We start from the raw sequence: 19,159 nt of genomic DNA, 5'->3' as shown, positions 1-19,159 counted from the left end.
CCCGCACACCCCGGCCCCCTCCCTGCGAATGCAAATGGAACCTTGTTTGCAACGGTTCATTGCCGAGAGATGGAATCAATTGCAATGAATGAAGAGAAATGAGCGCAGAAATAAGAAAAAATAACATAAAGTAAAATAAAACCCCCCAACACTATTCACTGGTCCCGGGTCGGAGGAACCTTGCCCAAGAGGCGCTGGTCAAGCACCCCAGGCATCGCAGCCACGTTCAGGAGATACCCCACCTGCCCCACCCTAAAGTTGGCGCCGCCCAAATGGTGACGCTTCATTCCTGGGAGCGGCTGATTGGTGGGTCTCTCTGGCTCCTCCCACTTTTACTCGCTGGGGCTATAAAAGAAAGCAGGGTCCCTCTTGGCAGAGCTTCGTCAGCCCCAGGCTTGTGGTCGCGGTCGTGGTCGTCCTCATTCTCCAAGGGAGCTTTCAGGGGAGAGATCTCGCCAAGACCCGGTCCCGGGTCCTAGAAGCCGCTGAAGCACCTGGCTAGAACCTGGCTAGGCTGCTGATCAACTGAATGCGCTGCCTCCGTGTCATTTCTTCTTTGCTGAGTTCTTCCACACTTTTGGGAACCACTGGACCTGCTGGGGTTCGACCCCACCAACACGCAGGGCCGAGAAGATGTCTCCTACATGGCCACGCTTCAGTGTACCCGAAGCACGGACGCGGTCCATGAAGTCTACCAGAGAAGCCCTGAACAAAAATATCAAGCTATTGTTAAATACCTTCAGCCAGTCACCTGGAACTGAAGATGAAAAAAAAAATGTACCCTTGACCAAACTCTCAGAGGTGTTCTTCAGGAAGAATTTATACATCACTCATTGTGTGAAAATGTTTTAGCTATTATTTCTCTTGCTAATTGGGAAGTAACTGAAGGTATTTGCACCGCATCTGCACCTTCTGTATTGTTGGGAGATGTTTTGGAATGTCTCCCTTTGGATCAGTGTGACACAATATTCACGTTTGTGGAAAGAAATGTCGCTACTTGGAAATCAAATACATTCTATTCTGTAGGGAAAAATTATTTACTACATACGTTCAATGATCTCTTAAGAAGATTATCAAAATCCCAGCACACAGTTTTGCGAGAACGAATTCAACTCTTTTTGGCCAGGCTTTTCCCTTTACCTGAGAGATCCGGCCTTAACTTGCAGAGTCAGTTTAATCTGGAAAATGTCACCGTTTTCAATACCAATGAGCAGGAAAGCACCTTGGGTCAGAAGCACGCTGAAGTCGGAGAAGATGGAATGGACGTAGATGAAGGTGAAATGGGTGATGACGAAGCTCCAACAACTTGCTCCATTCCAATGGATTACAGCCTGTATCGAAAATTCTGGTCACTTCAGGATTACTTCAGGAACCGTGTGCAATGCTATGAGAAGATTTCATGGAAAACTTTCCTCACGTACTCAGAGGAAGTCCTGGCTGTTTTCAAGAATTACAAATTAGATGACACTCAGGCCTCAAGGAAAAAGATGGGAGAATTAAAAACAGGAGGAGAACATGTATACGTTGCAAAATTTTTAACAAGTGAAAAGTTGCTGGGTTTACAACTGAGTGACAGTAACTTTCACCGACACATTCTACTGCAGTATCTCATTTTATTCCAACATCTCAAGGGACAGGTGAAATCCAAAAGTTCAAAAGATGTTTTAACTGATGAGCAGTCACTCTGGATTGAAGGTACTACAAAATCAGTTTATGAACTGCTGTCTGAAAACCCACCCGATGGAGAGAGATTTTCAAAGATGGTAGAGCATATATTAAACACTGAAAAAAACTGGAACTCGTGGAAAAATGAAGGCTGCCCAAGTTTTGTGAAGGAAAGAACATCAGATACTAAGCCGAGGAGAGCAGTATGAAAGAGAACAGCACCTTCCTGGGGAAAGGGCCCAACAAAAAGATTCTGAAGGGAAAGGAGGCGTTAACAAGCCTTTGGGATCTCTGCCCGGATAATATGGAAGCTTGTGAATAAAACCCAGCAGGCTATCTGCCAACTTTGGAGGAATTCTTTGAAGAAGCCATTGAACAGGCAGACCCGGAAAGCATGATTGAAAATGAATATAAGGTTATGAACAATCCAAATTATGGTTGGAGAGCCCTGAGACTGTTAGCACGAAGAAGCCCTCACTTCTTCCAGCCAACCAAACAGCAGTTTAAAAGTTTGCTAGAATATCTCGAAAACATGGTGCTAAAGCTAGCAAATGAATCACCACCGCCTTCAGAAGAAATAAAAACAGGTGAGGGTGAAGACGACGAAGATAATGATGCTGTACTGAAGGAAAATAAAAGCCCTGATGCTCGCCGAGACAGGCCTGTACCAGGGGGAAAATAGAGATACTTGCCAACAAATTGGGTGAACAATGGAACACATACCACAGTTGCGGGTTTACTGTCTTATTTATTTATTTTTATTGCATTTGTGTCTGTGGGGCCCCGCGGAGCTGAGTCTGAGCGAGGCCTCCATCACTTCTTCTGGAAGGGATGGCTGAATGACCTTGTGCTCTCCTCACCTGCACATCAGCAGTTGGAGGGCTGACTCAGATCAGCCCTCCAGAGTTCTTCAGGGCCCTTCCCTTCACCACGCTACAAGGACTCCGTTTCATTAGCTTTGTGACTACTGCCCCAAAGAACAACTTCACAATTGCCACAGAGGCTCCATCACTTTGATGAGTGACCAGTGACTGGGAGGGCTAGGGCGGGAGGACAGGATGGGCACTGAGAAAGGGAGGTGACTGCTAATGGGTATGGGTGTAGTGTCCTCCAATTGGCTTCTCACAGACAAGGCCCCCGGCTGGACATTCCCCACCCCTCGGGTCTCCCAACACCTGGGAGGTCCAGACACCTGGCTCTGGCTTCCCCAGAGAAAGTTGCGGAATGGGGTGTGGGTGCCTGTGGTGAGTGGGGAGTGGGGGTTAGAGGGTGGGAAGAGGCTTGCATTGGCGATCCAGGACCAGTAGAGGGCGCCACTGGCCCGCCGAAGCGATTCCCGGGGCTTGGGGAGTACTTGGGAGATGGGGCAGGTGCCCAAGGAGGCCTGCAGGGCTCCGTCTCCACGCCTTGCGGGGCGGCATCACCGTTTTCTGGGTTGAAGAGGGGACAATACATACTTAGACAGGCTCCGGTGGGCCCAGGATAAGCCACAAGGAAAGAAGCCACAGTAAATCTCCTAGGGGTGGGCCACTCATTTGATAGCGGAACTTGTGCTCCCGTGTATGTGTGCGTGTGCGTGTGCGTGTGTATGTGTGTGTGTGTGTGTGTGTGTGTGTGTAGGGGCGGAGGGGGGTAGGTGTGTGGGTGTGCGTGTGCGCGTCTGTGTGTGTACATCCGCAGTCACGCACGGACACTTCTTGATTTGAATGGTCCATCGGCATCCATGAGCACCCTTCAGCCCCGGCCTTCTTGCAGACAGCGTGCCCCGGCCCCTGCTTGTCCTTCCCGGCTAGGGTCAAGTCCAGGTACCTGGCTCTGGCTGCAGGAGGGTGGCTTGCATTGGCGCTTCTCGACCAGCAGAGGGCGGGACGGGCTCTTGGGCCATCTTTGAGGGATGCTAGGCCCGGCAGGGTTGCCTGAGAGGCCATCGCCTCAATGTGAGGAGAGGCTGTTTATTTGTCCTAAGTCAGGAGTCCAGGTCACCACACACCAAAAGTCTACAGGAGGTACACGAGAAACAACTGAAAGGAACTCAAACAGAGCACTACAGAAAGTCCTCAACATACAGGACAAGAGAGCAGGAAAATAAAAGAGAAACAGAGGGCTCTAAAACTCAGAAAACCATAACAGCGCAAGCACCCTTAACTGGCGATACTCTCTTCAAGTATAAATACATGACAAGATCCACCTGAAAGACAAACGGCGTCCTGCTGGTGTGGCTCAGTAGGTGAGAGAGGTCGCGTCAGGCAATGGAAAGCTGAGGGCTCCATTCTGGGTCAAGGGATTCCGGGTCAAGGGCACATAGGTGGTTGCACATACCAGGTTCTATCCTGGCTCTGGGCAAAGTGCTTTTGGGAGGCAACCAATCCATGATTCTCTCACATCACTGTCTCTCTCTCTCTCTCCCTCTCCCCCTACTCTCTCCGTCTCGTCTCACGTTCTCCTGAAAGTGGCTGAGAACCTCGTATTCATTCCTCAAAGGGAGGGGCGGGGGGCGGGGGGGGGTGTGACGGAGGGGGGGGGAGACCTGAGACGCAAACACAGCGAACGAAGGGTGCCTTGGAGGTCATGGGAGGCAGAGGCTGAAGTGGATGTGAATAGAATGTGTATGCTTTTGTATATCTGGTTGTCGATCAGAGTGATTGGCGGCGGGGCTTTATTATTTTATTTTATTTTATTTATTATTTTATTTTACTTTATTTTAGAGGAGGTTGCAGCGCGGGGTGGGGGGGCGTGTGAGGGGTTGGGGGGGGTTGCATCGGCGCTTTTCAAACAGCAGAGGGCGGCGCATTGAAAGTCTGGATCAAAGTGTTTTTTGAGGAGGTTTATTTTTATTATTTTTATTTTTTTTAGCAAGTTTTTTTTTTTTTTTTTTTTTTTTTTTTGAAAATGAGTAGGACAATGGCCGCAGTCACGCACAATACTCTGAGCATCTCCCAGCCTCAGAGGTAACCAGAGTCCTGGGAGCAGGGCCCCTACTGATCCATCTCGTCCGAGAGCAGGGTGGCATCGCCAGCAATAGACATGGGGTGCTTTCATTCCTAGGGCCGGGTGTGGCCGAGGTGTCAGCCGCTGCTTTTGTGCTGCTTTTGTTTCCGCCGCTCAGCCTCCTTCTCCTGAAGCCACTGCTCCGCCATCTTCCCCCAGTCGATGGCTGCGTGGCTGTTGAGCTTTGGCTGTTGCTGCCGCTGAGTTGCCCGGAGCCAGAGGAGGGCTGGGGCTGGGGCTGGGGCTGGGGCTGGGCAGACGGTGGGGTGGTGCTGGCCTGTAGCTATTGGTATAAAGAAAGAAATAAAATACAAAGTATTCTGTCTGTCAACATTTATTTGCTTTTTGGCCTCGCCCCGTATCAACCCAAATCACTCTGATCCACAACCAGAGACTAAGTCCGGGCCAGGAAAATATAATTATAAAATAAAATACAATACAATAAAGTAAAATAAATGAAATGAAATAAAAGTAAAATGAAATAAAATAAAGTAAATAAAATATATAAGATAAAATGAAAAAATAAAATAAAATAATTAAATTAAATTAAGTTAAATTAGAAAAGTCCCGCCGCCAATCACTCTGATCGGCAGCCAGAGACCAAGTCCCGGCCAGGCCATGTGGTGGACCCAGCCTCTCTCTGTGTGTGGCCGGGTCCCCGCCAGAGACCAAGTCCCGCCCGCCCGTTTTGGTGAGCACAAGGTCATTCAGCCATTCATTCAGGAAGAAGTGATGGAGGCCTCGCTCAGACCCAGCTACGCAGGGCCCCACAGACTCGGACTAGTCATGCCCTCCCTCGGTAGGGCTAAGCTGTTTGCCTGCAGACAGATGGCTTCTCTCCCTAGGCTCCCACTCTTCACCCTGTTCAGAAGGGTACCCTCGCCCTGGCCCTCCACTTCTTCACCTCCAGCTTCCGGTCTTCCTGATAATTGACCCACTTATGCAAATTAATTTCACCTGCCTCAGCCTCAGTTTCCTCTTCCAGAAATGGATTAATGTAACCTACAAGGTGGCCCTGCTCCCACCACACAGGAAGCCCTCAAGGTGCCCTTGGCACCTGGGTCCCCCCAGGGCGGGGCCAAACCCTAATATCACATACACACACACACACACACACACACACACACACACACCCACACACCCACAACTGTGGTACACCTACATAATGGAATACTACGCTTCGGTAAAAAGGTAAGAAAAACAAAAAAAAAAAAAAAGAGAAGGAATTCTTGCCAGCATGGATGGAACTGGAGAGCATTATGCTAAGTGAAGTTAGCCAGTCAGAGCAAAATGAATACCACATGAACTCACCCATTTGTGGAATATAGACAACAACGTAGACTGAGGAACAGGGACAGATCCAGAGACATCTATACCACCACTCTCTGCTGGGGCTGTTTGACTGCTGGTGGCCTCTGGCGTCCTGGGCTCAGAGCTAATATACAAAGCCATACACATTTTATTCACATCAACTTCAGCCTCAGCCTCTGTCTCCCATGACCTCCAAGGCCAGCTTCATTCGGTGTGTCTGCGTCTCCGGTCTACCCCCTTACCCCCCGCCCCCATCCACCCCCCCCACCTCCCCCCCCCACACACACACACCCACCCTCGCCCGGCCCATTCCTTACGAGGAATAAATACCAGGCGCAGCCACATTCAACAGAACCTTTCCTTGAGGTCCTTTCGGTGAATGCCACCTGAAGGGGCGAGCCGCGCGGGGCCGAGCTTGGAGCATGTGCACTCCCACCTTAAACTTGACGCCCAACCGGTGACGCTTTCAGTCCTGGGGGGGCGGGGGGGCGGCTGATTGGTGGAGCGGGCGTCTGATTTGGCTCCTCCCACCACGCTCTGGGGTATAAAAGAAAGCAGCGTCTTCTTTGCAGAGCTTCTCAGCCCTAGGCTTGTTGTCTTGGTCGTCGTCCTCGTTCTCCCAAGACAGCTTTCAGGGGAGAGATCTCGCCAAGAACCGATCCCGGGACATAGAAGCCGCTGGAGCACCTGGCTGGAACCTGGCTAGGCTGCTGATCAACTGAACGCTGTCTCCGTGTCATTTCTTCTTTGCCGACTCCGTCCACACGTTTGGGAACCCCTGGACCCGCTGGGCTTCGACCCCACCAACACGCGCGGCCGAGAAGATGTCTCCTACATGGCCACGCTTCAGTGTACCCGAAGCGCGGACGCGGTTCACGAAGTCTACCAGAGAAGCTCTGAACAACAAAAATATCAAGCCATTGTTGAATACCTTCAGCCAGTTACCTGGAACTGAAGATGAAAAAAAATGTACCCTTGACCAAGCTCTCAGAGGTGTTCTGCAAGAAGAAATTATAAACCATTCATCGTGTGAAAATGTTTTAGCTATTATTTCTCTTGCTATTGGGGGAGTAACTGAAGGTATTTGCACCGCATCTACACCTTCTGTATTGTTGGGAGACGTTTTGGAATGTCTCCCTTTGGATCAGTGTGACACAACATTCACGTTTGTGGAGAGAAATGTTGCTACTTGGAGATCAAATACATTCTATTCCGCTGGGAAAAATTATTTACTACGTACGTGCAATGATCTCTTAAGAAGATTATCAAAATCCCAGCACGCAGTTTTGCGTGCACGAATTCAACTCTTTTTGGCCAGGCTTTTCCCTTTATCTGAGAGATCCGGTCTTAACTTGCAGAGTCAGTTTAATCTGGAAAATGTCACCGTTTTCAATACCAATGAGCAGGAAAGCACCTTGTGTCAGAAGCACACTGAAGACGGAGAAGAAGGAATGGACGTAGACGACGAAGGTGAAATGGGTGATGACGAAGCTCCAACAACTTGCTCCATTCCAATGGATTACAGCCGGTATCAAAAATTCTGGTCACTTCAGGATTACTTCAGGAACCCGGTGCAATGCTATGAGAAGATTTCATGGAAAACTTTCCTCACGTACTCAGAGGAAGTCCTGGCTGTTTTCAAGAATTACAAATTAGATGACACTCAGGCCTCAAGAAAAACGATGGGAGAATTAAAAACAGGAGGAGAACATGTATACGTTGCAAAATTTTTAACAAGTGAAAAGTTGCTGGGTTTACAACTGAGTGACAGTAACTTTCACCGATACATTCTACTGCAGTATCTCATTTTATTCCAACATCTCAAGGGACAGGTGAAATCCAAAAGTTCGAAGGATGTTTTAACTGATGAGCAGTCACTCTGGATTGAAGGCACCACAAAATCGGTTTATCAACTGCTATCTGAAAACCCACCCGATGGAGAGAGATTTTCAAAGATGGTAGAGCATATATTAAACACTGAAGAAAACTGGAACTCTTGGAAAAATGAAGGCTGCCCAAGTTTTGTGAAGGAAAGAACATCAGATACTAAGCCGAGGAGAGCAGTACGAAAGAGAACAGCACCAGAGGACTTCCTGGGGAAAGGGCCCAACAAAAAGATTCTGAAGGGAAAGGAGGCGTTAACAAGCCTTTGGGATCCCTGCCCGGATAATATGGAAGCTTGTAAGTCAAACCCAGCAGGCTATCTGCCAACTTTGGAGGAATTCTTTGAAGAAGCCATTGAACAGGCAGACCCGGAAAGCATGATTGAAAATGAATATAAGGTTGTGAACAATCCAAATTATGGTTGGAGAGCCCTGAGACTATTAGCACGGAGAAGCCCTCACTTCTTCCAGCCAACCAAACAGCAGTTCAAAAGTTTGCCAGAATATCTCGAAAACATGGTGCTAAAGCTAGCAAAGGAATCACCACCGCCTTCAGAAGAAATAAAAACAGGTGAGGGTGAAGACGAGGAAGATAATGATGCTGTACTGAAGGAAAATGAAAGCCCTGATGCTCGCCGAGACAGGCCTGTACCAGGGGGAAAATAGAGATACTTGCCCACAAATTGGGTGAACAATGGAACACACACCACAGTTGCGGGTTTACTGACTTATTTATTTATTTTTATTGCATTTGTGTCTGTGGGGCCCCGCGGAGCTGAGTCTGAGCGAGGCCTCCATCACTTCTTCTGGAAGGGATGGCTGAATGACCTTGTGCTCTCCTCACCTGCGCATCAGCAGTTGGAGGGCTGACTCAGATCAGCCCTCCAGAGTTCTTCAGGGCCCTTCCCTTCACCACGCTACAAGGACTCCGTTTCATTAGCTTTGTGCCTACTGCCCCAAAGAACAACTTCACAGTCGCCACACTGGCTCCATCGCTTTGATGAGTGACCAGTGACCGGGAGGGGCTAGGGCGGGAGGACAGGGAGGGGCACTGAGAAAGGGAGGTGACCGCTAATGGGTATGGGTGTAGTGTCCTACAGTTGGCTTCTCGCAGACAACGCCCCCGGCTGGACCTTCCCCCACCCCTCGGGTCTACCCACACCTGGGAGGTCCAGACACCTGGCTCTGCCTTCCCCAGAGAAGGTTGCGGAATGGGGTGCGGGTGGTGGGTGCGGGGTGGGGGGGAGGCTTGCATTGGCACTCCAGGACCAGTAGAGGGCGCCGCTGGTCCGCCGAAGCGATTCCCGGGGCTTGGGGAGGACTAGGGAGATGGAGCAGGTGCCCAAGGAGGCCCGCGGGGCTCCATCTCCACGCCTTGCGGGGCGGCATCGCCGTTCTCTGGGTTGAAGAGGGGACAATACATACTTAGACAGGCTCGGGTGGGACGGGGACAAGCCACAAGGAAAAAAGCCACAGTGAATCTCCTAGGGGTGGGCCACTCATTTGATAGCGGAACTTGTGCCCCCGTGTATGTGTGCGTGTGCGTGTGCGTGCGTGTGCGTGTGTGTGTGTGTGTGTGCGCACGTGTGGGGGGGGGAGGTGGAGAGGGCGGAGGGGGGTAGGTGTGTGGGTGTGCGTGTGCGCGTCTGTGTGTGTACATCCGCAGTCACGCACGGACACTTCTTGATTTGAATGGTCCGTCGGCATCCATGAGCACCCTTCAGCCCCGGCCTTCTTGCAGACAGCGTGCCCCGCCCCCTGCTTGTCCTTCCTGGCTCTGGTTAAGTCCAGGCACCTGGCTCTGGCTGCAGGAGGGTGGCTTGCATTGGCGCTTCTCGACCAGCAGAGGGCGGGACGGGCTCTTGGGCCATCTTTGAGGGATGCTAGGCCCGGCAGGGTTACCTGAGAGGCCATCGCCTCAATGTGAGGAGAGGCTGTTTATTTGTCCTAAGTCAGGAGTCCAGGTCACCACACACCAAAAGTCTACAGGAGGCACCCGAGAAAGAAGTGAAAGGAACTCAAACAGAGCACTACAGAAAGTCCTCAACATACAAGACAAGAGAGCAGGAAAATAAAAGAGAAACAGAGGGCTCTAAAACTCAGAAAACCATAACAGCGCAAGCACCCTTAACTGGCGATACTCTCTTCAAGTATAAATACATGACAAGATCCAACTGAAAGACAAACGGCGCCCTGCTGGTGTGGCTCAGTAGGTGAGAGAGGTGGCGTCAGGCAATGGAAAGCGGAGGGCTCCATTCTGGGTCAAGGGATTCCGGGTCAAGGGCGCATACGTGGTTGCAAATACCAGGTTCTATCCTGGCTCTGGGCAGGGTGCTTGTGGGAGGCAACCAATCCACGATTCTCTCACATCACTGTCTCTCTGTCTCTCCCTCTCTCCCCCACTCTCTCCGTCTCATGTTCTCCTGAAAGTGGCTGAGATGCCTCCTATTCATTCCTCAAAGGGAGGGGCGGGCGGGGCGGGGCGGGGGGGGGACGGGGGGATGGACGGGGGAGACCGGAGACGGAAACACACCGAACGAAGGGTGCCTTGGAGGTCATGGGAGGCAGAGGCTGAAGTGGATGTGAATAGAATGTGTATGCTTTTGTATATCTGGTTGTCGATCAGAGTGATTGGCGGCGGGGCTTTATTATTTTATTTTATTTTATTTATTATTTTATTTTACTTTATTTTAGAGGAGGTTGCAGCGCGGGGTGGGGGGCGTGTGAGGGGTTGGGGGGGGTTGCATCGGCGCTTTTCAAACAGCAGAGGGCGGCGCATTGAAAGTCTGGATCAAAGTGTTTTCTTAGGAGGTTTATTTTTATTATTTTTATTTTTTTAGCAAGTTTTTTTTTTTTTGAAAATGAGTAGGACAATGGCCGCAGTCACGCACAATACTCTGAGCATCTCCCAGCCTCAGAGGTAACCAGAGTCCTGGGAGCAGGGCCCCTACTGATCCATCTCGTCCGAGAGCAGGGTGGCATCGCCAGCAATAGACATGGGGTGCTTTCATTCCTAGGGCCGGGTGTGGCCGAGGTGTCAGCCGCTGCTTTTGTTTCCGCCACTCAGCCTCCTTCTCCTGAAGCCACTGCTCCGCCATCTTCCCCCAGTCGATGGCTGCGTGGCTGTTGAGCTTTGGCTGTTGCTGCCGCTGAGTTGCCCGGAGCCAGAGGAGGGCTGGGGCTGGGGCTGGGGCTGGGGCTGGGGCTGGGGCTGGGGCTGGGCAGACGGTGGGGTGGTGCTGGCCTGTAGCTATTGGTATAAAGAAAGAAATAAAATACAAAGTATTCTGTCTGTCAACATTTATTTGCTTTTTGGCCTCGCCCCGGATCAACCCAAATCACTCTGATCCACAACCAGAGACTAAGTCCGGGCCAGGAAAATATAATTATAAAATAAAATACAATACAATAAAGTAAAATAAATGAAATGAAATAAAAGTAAAATGAAATAAAATAAATAAATAAAATATACAAGATAAAATGAAAAAATAAAATAAAATAATTAAATTAAATTAAGTTAAATTAGAAAAGTCCCGCCGCCAATCACTCTGATCGGCAGCCAGAGACCAAGTCCCGGCCAGGCCATGTGGTGGACCCAGCCTCTCTCTGTGTGTGGCCGGGTCCCCGCCAGAGACCAAGTCCCGCCCGCCCGTTTTGGTGAGCACAAGGTCATTCAGCCATTCATTCAGGAAGAAGTGATGGAGGCCTCGCTCAGACCCAGCTACGCAGGGCCCCACAGACTCGGACTAGTCATGCCCTCCCTCGGTAGGGCTAAGCTGTTTGCCTGCAGACAGATGGCTTCTCTCCCTAGGCTCCCACTCTTCACCCTGTTCAGAAGGGTACCCTCGCCCTGGCCCTCCACTTCTTCACCTCCAGCTTCCGGTCTTCCTGATAATTGACCCGCTTATGCAAATTAATTTCACCTGCCTCAGCCTCAGTTTCCTCTTCCAGAAATGGATTAATGTAACCTACAAGGTGGCCCTGCTCCCACCACACAGGAAGCCCTCAAGGTGCCCTTGGCACCTGGGTCCCCCCAGGGCGGGGCCAAACCCTAATATCACACACACACACACACACACACACACACACACACACACAACTGTGGTACACCTACATAATGGAATACTATGCTGCGGTAAAAAGGTAAGAAAAACAAAAAAAAAAAAAGAGAAGGAATTCTTGCCAGCATGGATGGAACTGGAGAGCATTATGCTAAGTGAAGTTAGCCAGTCAGAGCAAAATGAATACCACATGAACTCACCCATTTGTGGAATATAGAGAACAACGTAGACTGAGGAACAGGGACAGATCCATAGACATCTATACCACCACTCTCTGCTGGGGCTGTTTGACTGCTGGTGGCCTCTGGCGTCCTGGGCTCAGAGCTAATATACAAAGCCATACACATTTTATTCACATCAACTTCAGCCTCAGCCTCTGTCTCCCATGACCTCCAAGGCCAGCTTCATTCGGTGCGTCTGTGTCTCCGGTCTACCCCCTTACCCCCCGCCCCCCACCCCCCCCCTCCACCTCACACACACACCCACCCTCGCCCGGCCGATTCCCTACGAGGAATAAATACCAGGCGCAGCCACATTCAACAGAACCTTTCCTTGAGGTCCTTTCGGTGAATGCCTTGCCGGGCCTAGCTTGGAACATGTGCACCCCCACCTTAAACTTGACGCCCAACCGGTGACGCTTTCAGTCCTGGTGGCGGCTGATTGGTGGAGCGGGCGTCTGATTTGGCTCCTCCCACCTCGCTCTGGGGCTATAAAAGAAAGCAGCGTCTTCTTTGCAGAGCTTCTCAGCCCTAGGCTTGTTGTCTTGGTCGTCGTCCTCGTTCTCCAAGAGAGCTTTCAGGGGAGAGATCTCGCCAAGAACCGATCCCGGGACATAGAAGCCGCTGGAGCACCTGGCTAGAACCTGGCTAGGCTGCTGATCAACTGAACGCTGTCTCCGTGTCATTTCTTCTTCGCCGACTCCGTCCACACGTTTGGGAACCCCTGGACCTGCTGGCGCTGGACCCCGCCATCTCGGGAGCCGCACCGGGCAGAACAGAAAGGAAGAACTGGTCTTCGCAGTTTCCGGGCCTGTTCTCGCTGTCCTGAGACTAGAGGCGAAGGGAGCGGAAGGCGAGAGAAGCGCGGAGCACTCGGGTGGGGAAGCTTCCGGGAGCCTCGGCAGCGGCGGTGACAGGCCACCGAGGCCTGAGGCCGCCCGCCAGCGGGGCCTGGGTGGTGAGGCTGTGCCCGGAGCCCGGTGGAGGCCCGCTGCCGGCTTGGTGGTGACGCAGTGCCCCTTGGCGGAGCCCCTGGCCCTCCCGCCCTGGTCCACCCTCCTGCACCTTAAGTGATTTCGTGCTCGCCGGTCTGGATTGCGGTGCTCACGCCCCTGCTGTCTGTGGGGGTGTTGAACCCGAGGCCTGCGGTCCCTGGGTGTCTTGCGGGTGTTCTGTGTATGGGCATATTCTGCTCTTCAGTTGACAAATATACATATATTGAGCGCGTCCACGTCTCCACGCCCGACCTTAGTTAGGAGTCCTTTGGCACCATGGCCTGTGTGCATTATAAATTCGCTTCCAAACTCAGCTATGCCATCGCCACCTTTGATGGGCGGCACATCTCCCTCCGTGACCTAAAGAAGCAGATTATGGGCAGAGAGAAGCTGAATGCTGCCAAGTGCGACCTGCAGATCAGCAACGCGCAGACCGAGGAAGAATATACCGATGACAATGCTCTGATTCCTAAGAATGTATCTGTAATTGTTAGAATTCCTATTGGAGGTGTGAAATCTACAAGCAAGGCGGACGCTAGACGTCGCTCGGAACCAGTGATGGGCACTTCAATAGTCACTGATGCCTCTTCTGCATCTATTTCTCTGGCCCAGCTTACGCAGACTGCCAATCTGGCTGAAGCCAATGCTTCTGAAGAAGATAAAATTAAAGCCATGATGGCGCAATCTGGCCGTGCGTATGGCCCCGTCAATTACGTGAAGGAGCCTCTAGGTCCACCACCTCCATCTTATACCTGTTTCCGCTGTGGTAGACCCGGCCATTATATTAAGAACTGCCCAACAAACGGGGATGAACGCTTCGAACCTCGCCCTAGGACTAAAAAGAGCACTGGAATCCCCAGAAGTTTCATGATGGAAGTGAAAGATCCCAACATGAAAGGTGCAAAGCTCACCAACACTGGAACATACGCAATACCGACTATAGAGGCAGAGGCATATGCAATTGGGAAGAAAGAAAGGCCACCTTTCTTTCCAGAGGAGCCCTCTTCGTCTTCTGAAAAGGACGACCCTATCCCAGACGAGTTGCTGTGTCCCATCTGCAAAGACATCGTGACTGATGCCGCTATCATTCCCTGCTGTGCAAACAGCTATTGTGATGAGTGTATAAGAACAGCGCTCTTGGAATCAGAGGACCATACGTGTCCAACGTGTCATCAACACGATGTCTCTCCCGATGCTTTAATTGCCAATAAATTCTTGCGACAGGCTGTTACTAACTTCAAAAATGGAACTGGTGGTTATACAAAAAGACTGCGGAAACAGTTACCCCCACCACCACCCCTGATACCGCCTCCGAGACCTCTCATTCAGCGGAATCTACAGCCTCTGATGAGATCTCCAGTATCAAGACAGCAAGATCCTCCGATGACTCCAGTCACGTCTTCATCAGGCCACCCGGCTCCCTCTACATCTTCATTAACTTCTAATCAGTCTCGCTTAGCCCCTGCTGTGCCCGGAAATTCATCCACCCCAGTGCCTGGACCTGATATAACTGCACCGGTGTCCATCTCAGTCCACTGGGAAAAATCAGATGGGCCTTTCCGGGATTCCGATCATAAAATAGTGTCAGCCGCAGCCCTTGCCTCAGAGCATTCAAAGGGAACCTCTTCAATAGCAATGACTGCCCTTGTGGAGGAGAAAGGTTACCCGGTGCCTGTGCTTGGAACCCCATCTTTGCTTGGACAGTCACCACCTGCTGGGTATAGTGTCCCTCCCCCCGGGTTCCCTCCAGCGCCGGCCAATTTGTCAACGCCTTGGGGATCATCAGGAGTGCAGACTGCTCATTCCAATACCATCCCAACAACACAAGCACCACTTGGGCCCAGGGAAGGATTCTATAGAGAGCAGCGACGGCTAAAAGGAGAGTCTAAATATCCCTATGGTGGTTCCGCATACTCCAGAAGTCCTTCTACTTACCCTAAATCAAGACCTGGTTCAACGCGGTCACCTTCTTATCCCCGATCATCTAGCCGCTCGCAATCTTGCTCCTATTCGCCATCACTTCCATACCCCAGAAGGGGCAGAGGCAAGAGTCGAAATCACCGCCCAAGGTCTAGATCTCATGGATATTGTCGATCTAGGTCAAGGTCACCACTATATAGGCCATGTCCTTCGCGACCAAGGTCCCCTCCAGCATTTAGGGGACAGCCTCCAAATAAGCAGACTGTACCACAAGGGGAAACAGGACGTGCACATTTTAATAGATACAGAGAAGTTCCACCACCATATGACAGAAAAGCTTACTATGGCAGGAGTGTTGACTTTAGAGATCCCTTTAAGAATGAGCATTACCGAGAGTGCGAGAGAAAATACATTGAGTGGGATGACAGATACTACAGCGGTTATGCTGCTGGAGCACAGCCTCGAGCATCAGCAAATGGAGATAACTCTCCTCCAGAGAGCTTTTCACCACCTCATATCAGGAATTCTCCCCTGACAAGGGGACGCAGAGAAGTTTACTCGGGTGGACAAAGTCGTAGAAGTCGAAACATAGGTGGTAGCAACTCTCCAGAAAAGCTTTCAACAAGAGACAGCCACAATCGGAAGGATAGTACAAAGTCAAAAGAGAAGGAGAGCGACAGTGCTGCAGGAGATGGTAAAGGAAGTAAACATAAGGAACATTGAAGGTGGAAGGAAGCGAAGGCCTTCTAAACACAGAGTTGTTAGAACCTTCTGGAAAATCAAGAGACCCTACAAGTCCAGTGATGAGATACGTCCCAGGGGCCAAAAAACAAACAAACCAAAAAAAAAACAAAAAAAAACCAAAAAAAAGCCACCACAAACAAACAAACAAACAAACAAAAAAAACACAAAAAAATCCCCCCAAAAACCCTCCTTAAAAAAAAAAATTTAAAAAAAATGCCCACAACAACAACAAAAGAAAGGACTCCTTAGAAAACACGGTGATGCAGCTTTTTCTTTTTTATTCACAGGAGCCTGTGTGAAGATAACATATTTTTCATTTGATAAATATTAATGCTTGCCATGTGAAAATAACTTTCAGCCCTGACCGGTTTGGCTCAGTGGATAGAGCGTCGGTCTGCAGACTCAACGGTCCCAGGTTCGGTTCAGTCAAGGGCATGTACCTTGGTTGCGTGCACATAACCAGTAGGGAGTGTGCAGGAGGCAGCTGATCAATGTTTCTCTCTCATCGATGTTTCTAACTCTCTATCCCTCTCCCTTCCTCTCTGTAAAACTCAATAAAATAAAATAAAAAAGAAAATAACTTTCATATAAGATTTCAAAGTAATAAAAATGTTCAAAGGTTCAAATTACCCTTTATAATCTGCTAGCATACAAGGGTTATTTCCCTCATTTTATACAATATTAGATTCTCAGAAATAGGTATTAAAACACTCAGTGGTTAGAAAGCAAATAAGTGAAATCTAGACAGCAGTTAAACGGAGAAAACTTGAGATCCTAATTATCTACCTCAGTGTGTCAAATGAATAAAGTATGATAGATTATTACAATAAAATAATCATATATGTTACCAGAATTGCTTTATTAACATCAGCACTTAAGATATTTTTATCATAGCAACAAAAATACCAATTTTAAGTTGTTGTAGAAACAAAGAATCCAGATGATAACTTTTTCTTCTTCTCTGTGACTCTACCTAGGTTAAAACATACTAATTCCACTTTATTCTCTCTAATTGCCATATAGGATGCCTACTATAATCTAAAAAAGGCCTTATCACCATAAATGTAACATCTTTTGCAAATTGTTATTTTATCCGTTTATACTTCACATCTAAATTTGCCAACTACTCCCACAGTCAGGAAACAGTATTGGTGGGAGGTGGGGAATGTGGTAGCCACATCACACTTAATTCATATTGAATTTAAAACCAACTAAAACTAGTGATTTTTTTATACCTGCATTTTGGCTATGTATTGTTAAACTGGATATGCGTTTTGAGGAAGCAAAATAAAGGCAGGATTTCTCCTAGCTCTCTTGTCTAATATCTTCATGAACAGTGATGACAGTGTCTGCGATGGATGGATTACACAGCAGCCCTCAGATTATGCAACCCTGATTGTACCTGAGATCCTTTAAGTGGCTGTGCGAAAACAAAACCAATTTCACAATAATTCTAAGACATCATATGCCTTTTAAATTTTCGTTTTCTCATGAACGTATAGTGAAATTTTTCAGAGACTATACATCATGTGATAACATCATTGTTCTCTTGGGCAATATGATGATAGCATGTCTATTCTTGTGTTCAAAAACTTAGTATAATTATTAATCCAATGAGGTAGTTATAATTCTTAGAAGAGAAACTCTTTGGAGTCCTCCATTATTTTATTTTATTTTAAAAAATATGTTTTATTGATTTTTTACAGAGAAGAAGGGAGAGGGAAGGGAGAGGGGTAGAGAGTTAGAAACATCGATGAGAGACAAACATCGATCAGCTGCCTCCTGCACACTCCCCACTGGGGATGTGCCCGCAACCAAGGTACATGCCCTTGGCCGGAATCGAACCTGGGACCCTTCAGTCCGCAGGCCGACGCTCTATCCACTGAGCCAAACCGGTCAGGGCCCCCCATTATTTTAAAAAACTTTATGACAAGCCAGTCCAAAATTTAAATGAAATAGTTCACAAAACTGACATACTACCAAAGTTCAGTTAAAGAGAAAGAGATGGCTAGAATAGCTCCATGTGTATTAAATAAGTCAAATGCATAGTTAAAAGTCTTTCTATAAATAATATTCCAGAATCAAATGCTTCACTGTTCAATTATTTCAAACATGTAAACAAAAAGTCACAAAGATATTACAAACCAGAAAGGAAAGGAAACTGCAAAGCAATTAACCGAAAACATAATAGACACAGAAACTCTTAAATTTATATCTATCTATCTATCTATCTATCTATCTATCTATCTATCTATCTATATTTTATATTCAAGTGAGGTTTAACCCAGAAATGAAAGAATGGTTTAACATCTGAAAATCAATTTAGTTCACCATACTAAGGTTCTAAATGAAAAAAAATCACACGATTGACTCAATAGATGCAAACAAAGGCATTTAAGAAAATTCAACATTGCTGATATAAACATTTCTCAGCAGATTGAATATTGAAGAGAACTTCCATAATTAAATAAAGAATTTCTACAAAAATACCATGGAGGGCATCAACTTTAGTGATGAAATACTGAATTCCTTATCCCACAATCAGAAAAAATAAAAGTAAAGATGGCCTTTAGCACCACACCTATTTGACATTCTAGTGGAAGTGTTATAGCCAGTGCAGTAAGGCATAAGAATTAAAAAAAAAATACCCAACAATTTGTATTTTCAGAGAACATAATCACCTGTGTACTATAGCACTACTACATAAGGTTAGCACAAAAAGCCTTTTCCCAGAGACATTTTCACAAAACAATCAGTGGCCGTTCTTAAATATCACAAAACAGCCAGAAGCAACTATTAAATACTGAAGAGATCAATAACAATTGGAGTAAATAATAAACTAGCCAAAAGCTTAAAAGGAAAAGCTATAGAATGAGATATCTTTAAGGGACACTGAATGGCTACAACATATGTTTGGGAATGGAGAATGCTACACACATGTGTACAGCTGTGTACCTGTGTGGGCCATGTGCATGCTCTGGAAAAAACTAAGAATGTCCTATAGTCTCATTTACAATTAATCTGGAGAGTGTGTAAAAGGAAGTGAAGGCTAACATGTAGTTGGGTGAATTTTGAAGGCATGTCCCCGAACACATACAGAGCTCCTTGGCAAAGACTGGCAGGCATCTAAGAACATCTCTGTCCAGTCATTGGCTGACAGCCAGACAGTTATTTCAGTGACCACACATGATAAAATGACTTTACATAATTAACTCAGAGACGTCTCTAAAAAAACAAACAAACAAACAAACAACCAAATCAACAGCCCTGATGAGGGAAAAATATCTGATTTCCAAAGTAGCCAACTTATATTAGTAAAAATGTTCAGTTTTCGACAAAAACTGTGAGATATGCAAAGAAATAATAAATTATGA

General features: G+C 48.1%; 2 protein-coding genes and 1 pseudogene across 2 annotated transcripts; all 3 read left to right on the top strand.

The window, feature by feature from the left end:
- Positions 1-633: 633 nt before the first annotated feature.
- LOC132232521 (THO complex subunit 1-like) lies at positions 634-3,458 on the top strand (annotated as a pseudogene).
- A 3,319-nt stretch (positions 3,459-6,777) lies between these two features.
- LOC132232520 (THO complex subunit 1-like) lies at positions 6,778-8,848 on the top strand. The gene is given in 3 exon segments (XM_059691905.1): positions 6,778-8,502; positions 8,505-8,561; positions 8,706-8,848. Coding segments are annotated over 3 exon segments (1,914 nt in total). The 5' UTR covers positions 6,778-6,788.
- A 4,549-nt stretch (positions 8,849-13,397) lies between these two features.
- LOC132232519 (E3 ubiquitin-protein ligase RBBP6-like) lies at positions 13,398-16,084 on the top strand. The gene is given in 3 exon segments (XM_059691904.1): positions 13,398-15,759; positions 15,762-15,841; positions 16,073-16,084. Coding segments are annotated over 3 exon segments (2,454 nt in total).
- Positions 16,085-19,159: the final 3,075 nt, after the last annotated feature.

This window comes from Myotis daubentonii, chromosome 4 (assembly GCF_963259705.1).
Source record: "Myotis daubentonii chromosome 4, mMyoDau2.1, whole genome shotgun sequence".
NCBI lineage: Eukaryota > Metazoa > Chordata > Mammalia > Chiroptera > Vespertilionidae > Myotis > Myotis daubentonii.
The sequence above is the reverse complement of the archived record's forward strand: the minus strand, read 5'-3'. Positions and strand labels throughout refer to the sequence as shown.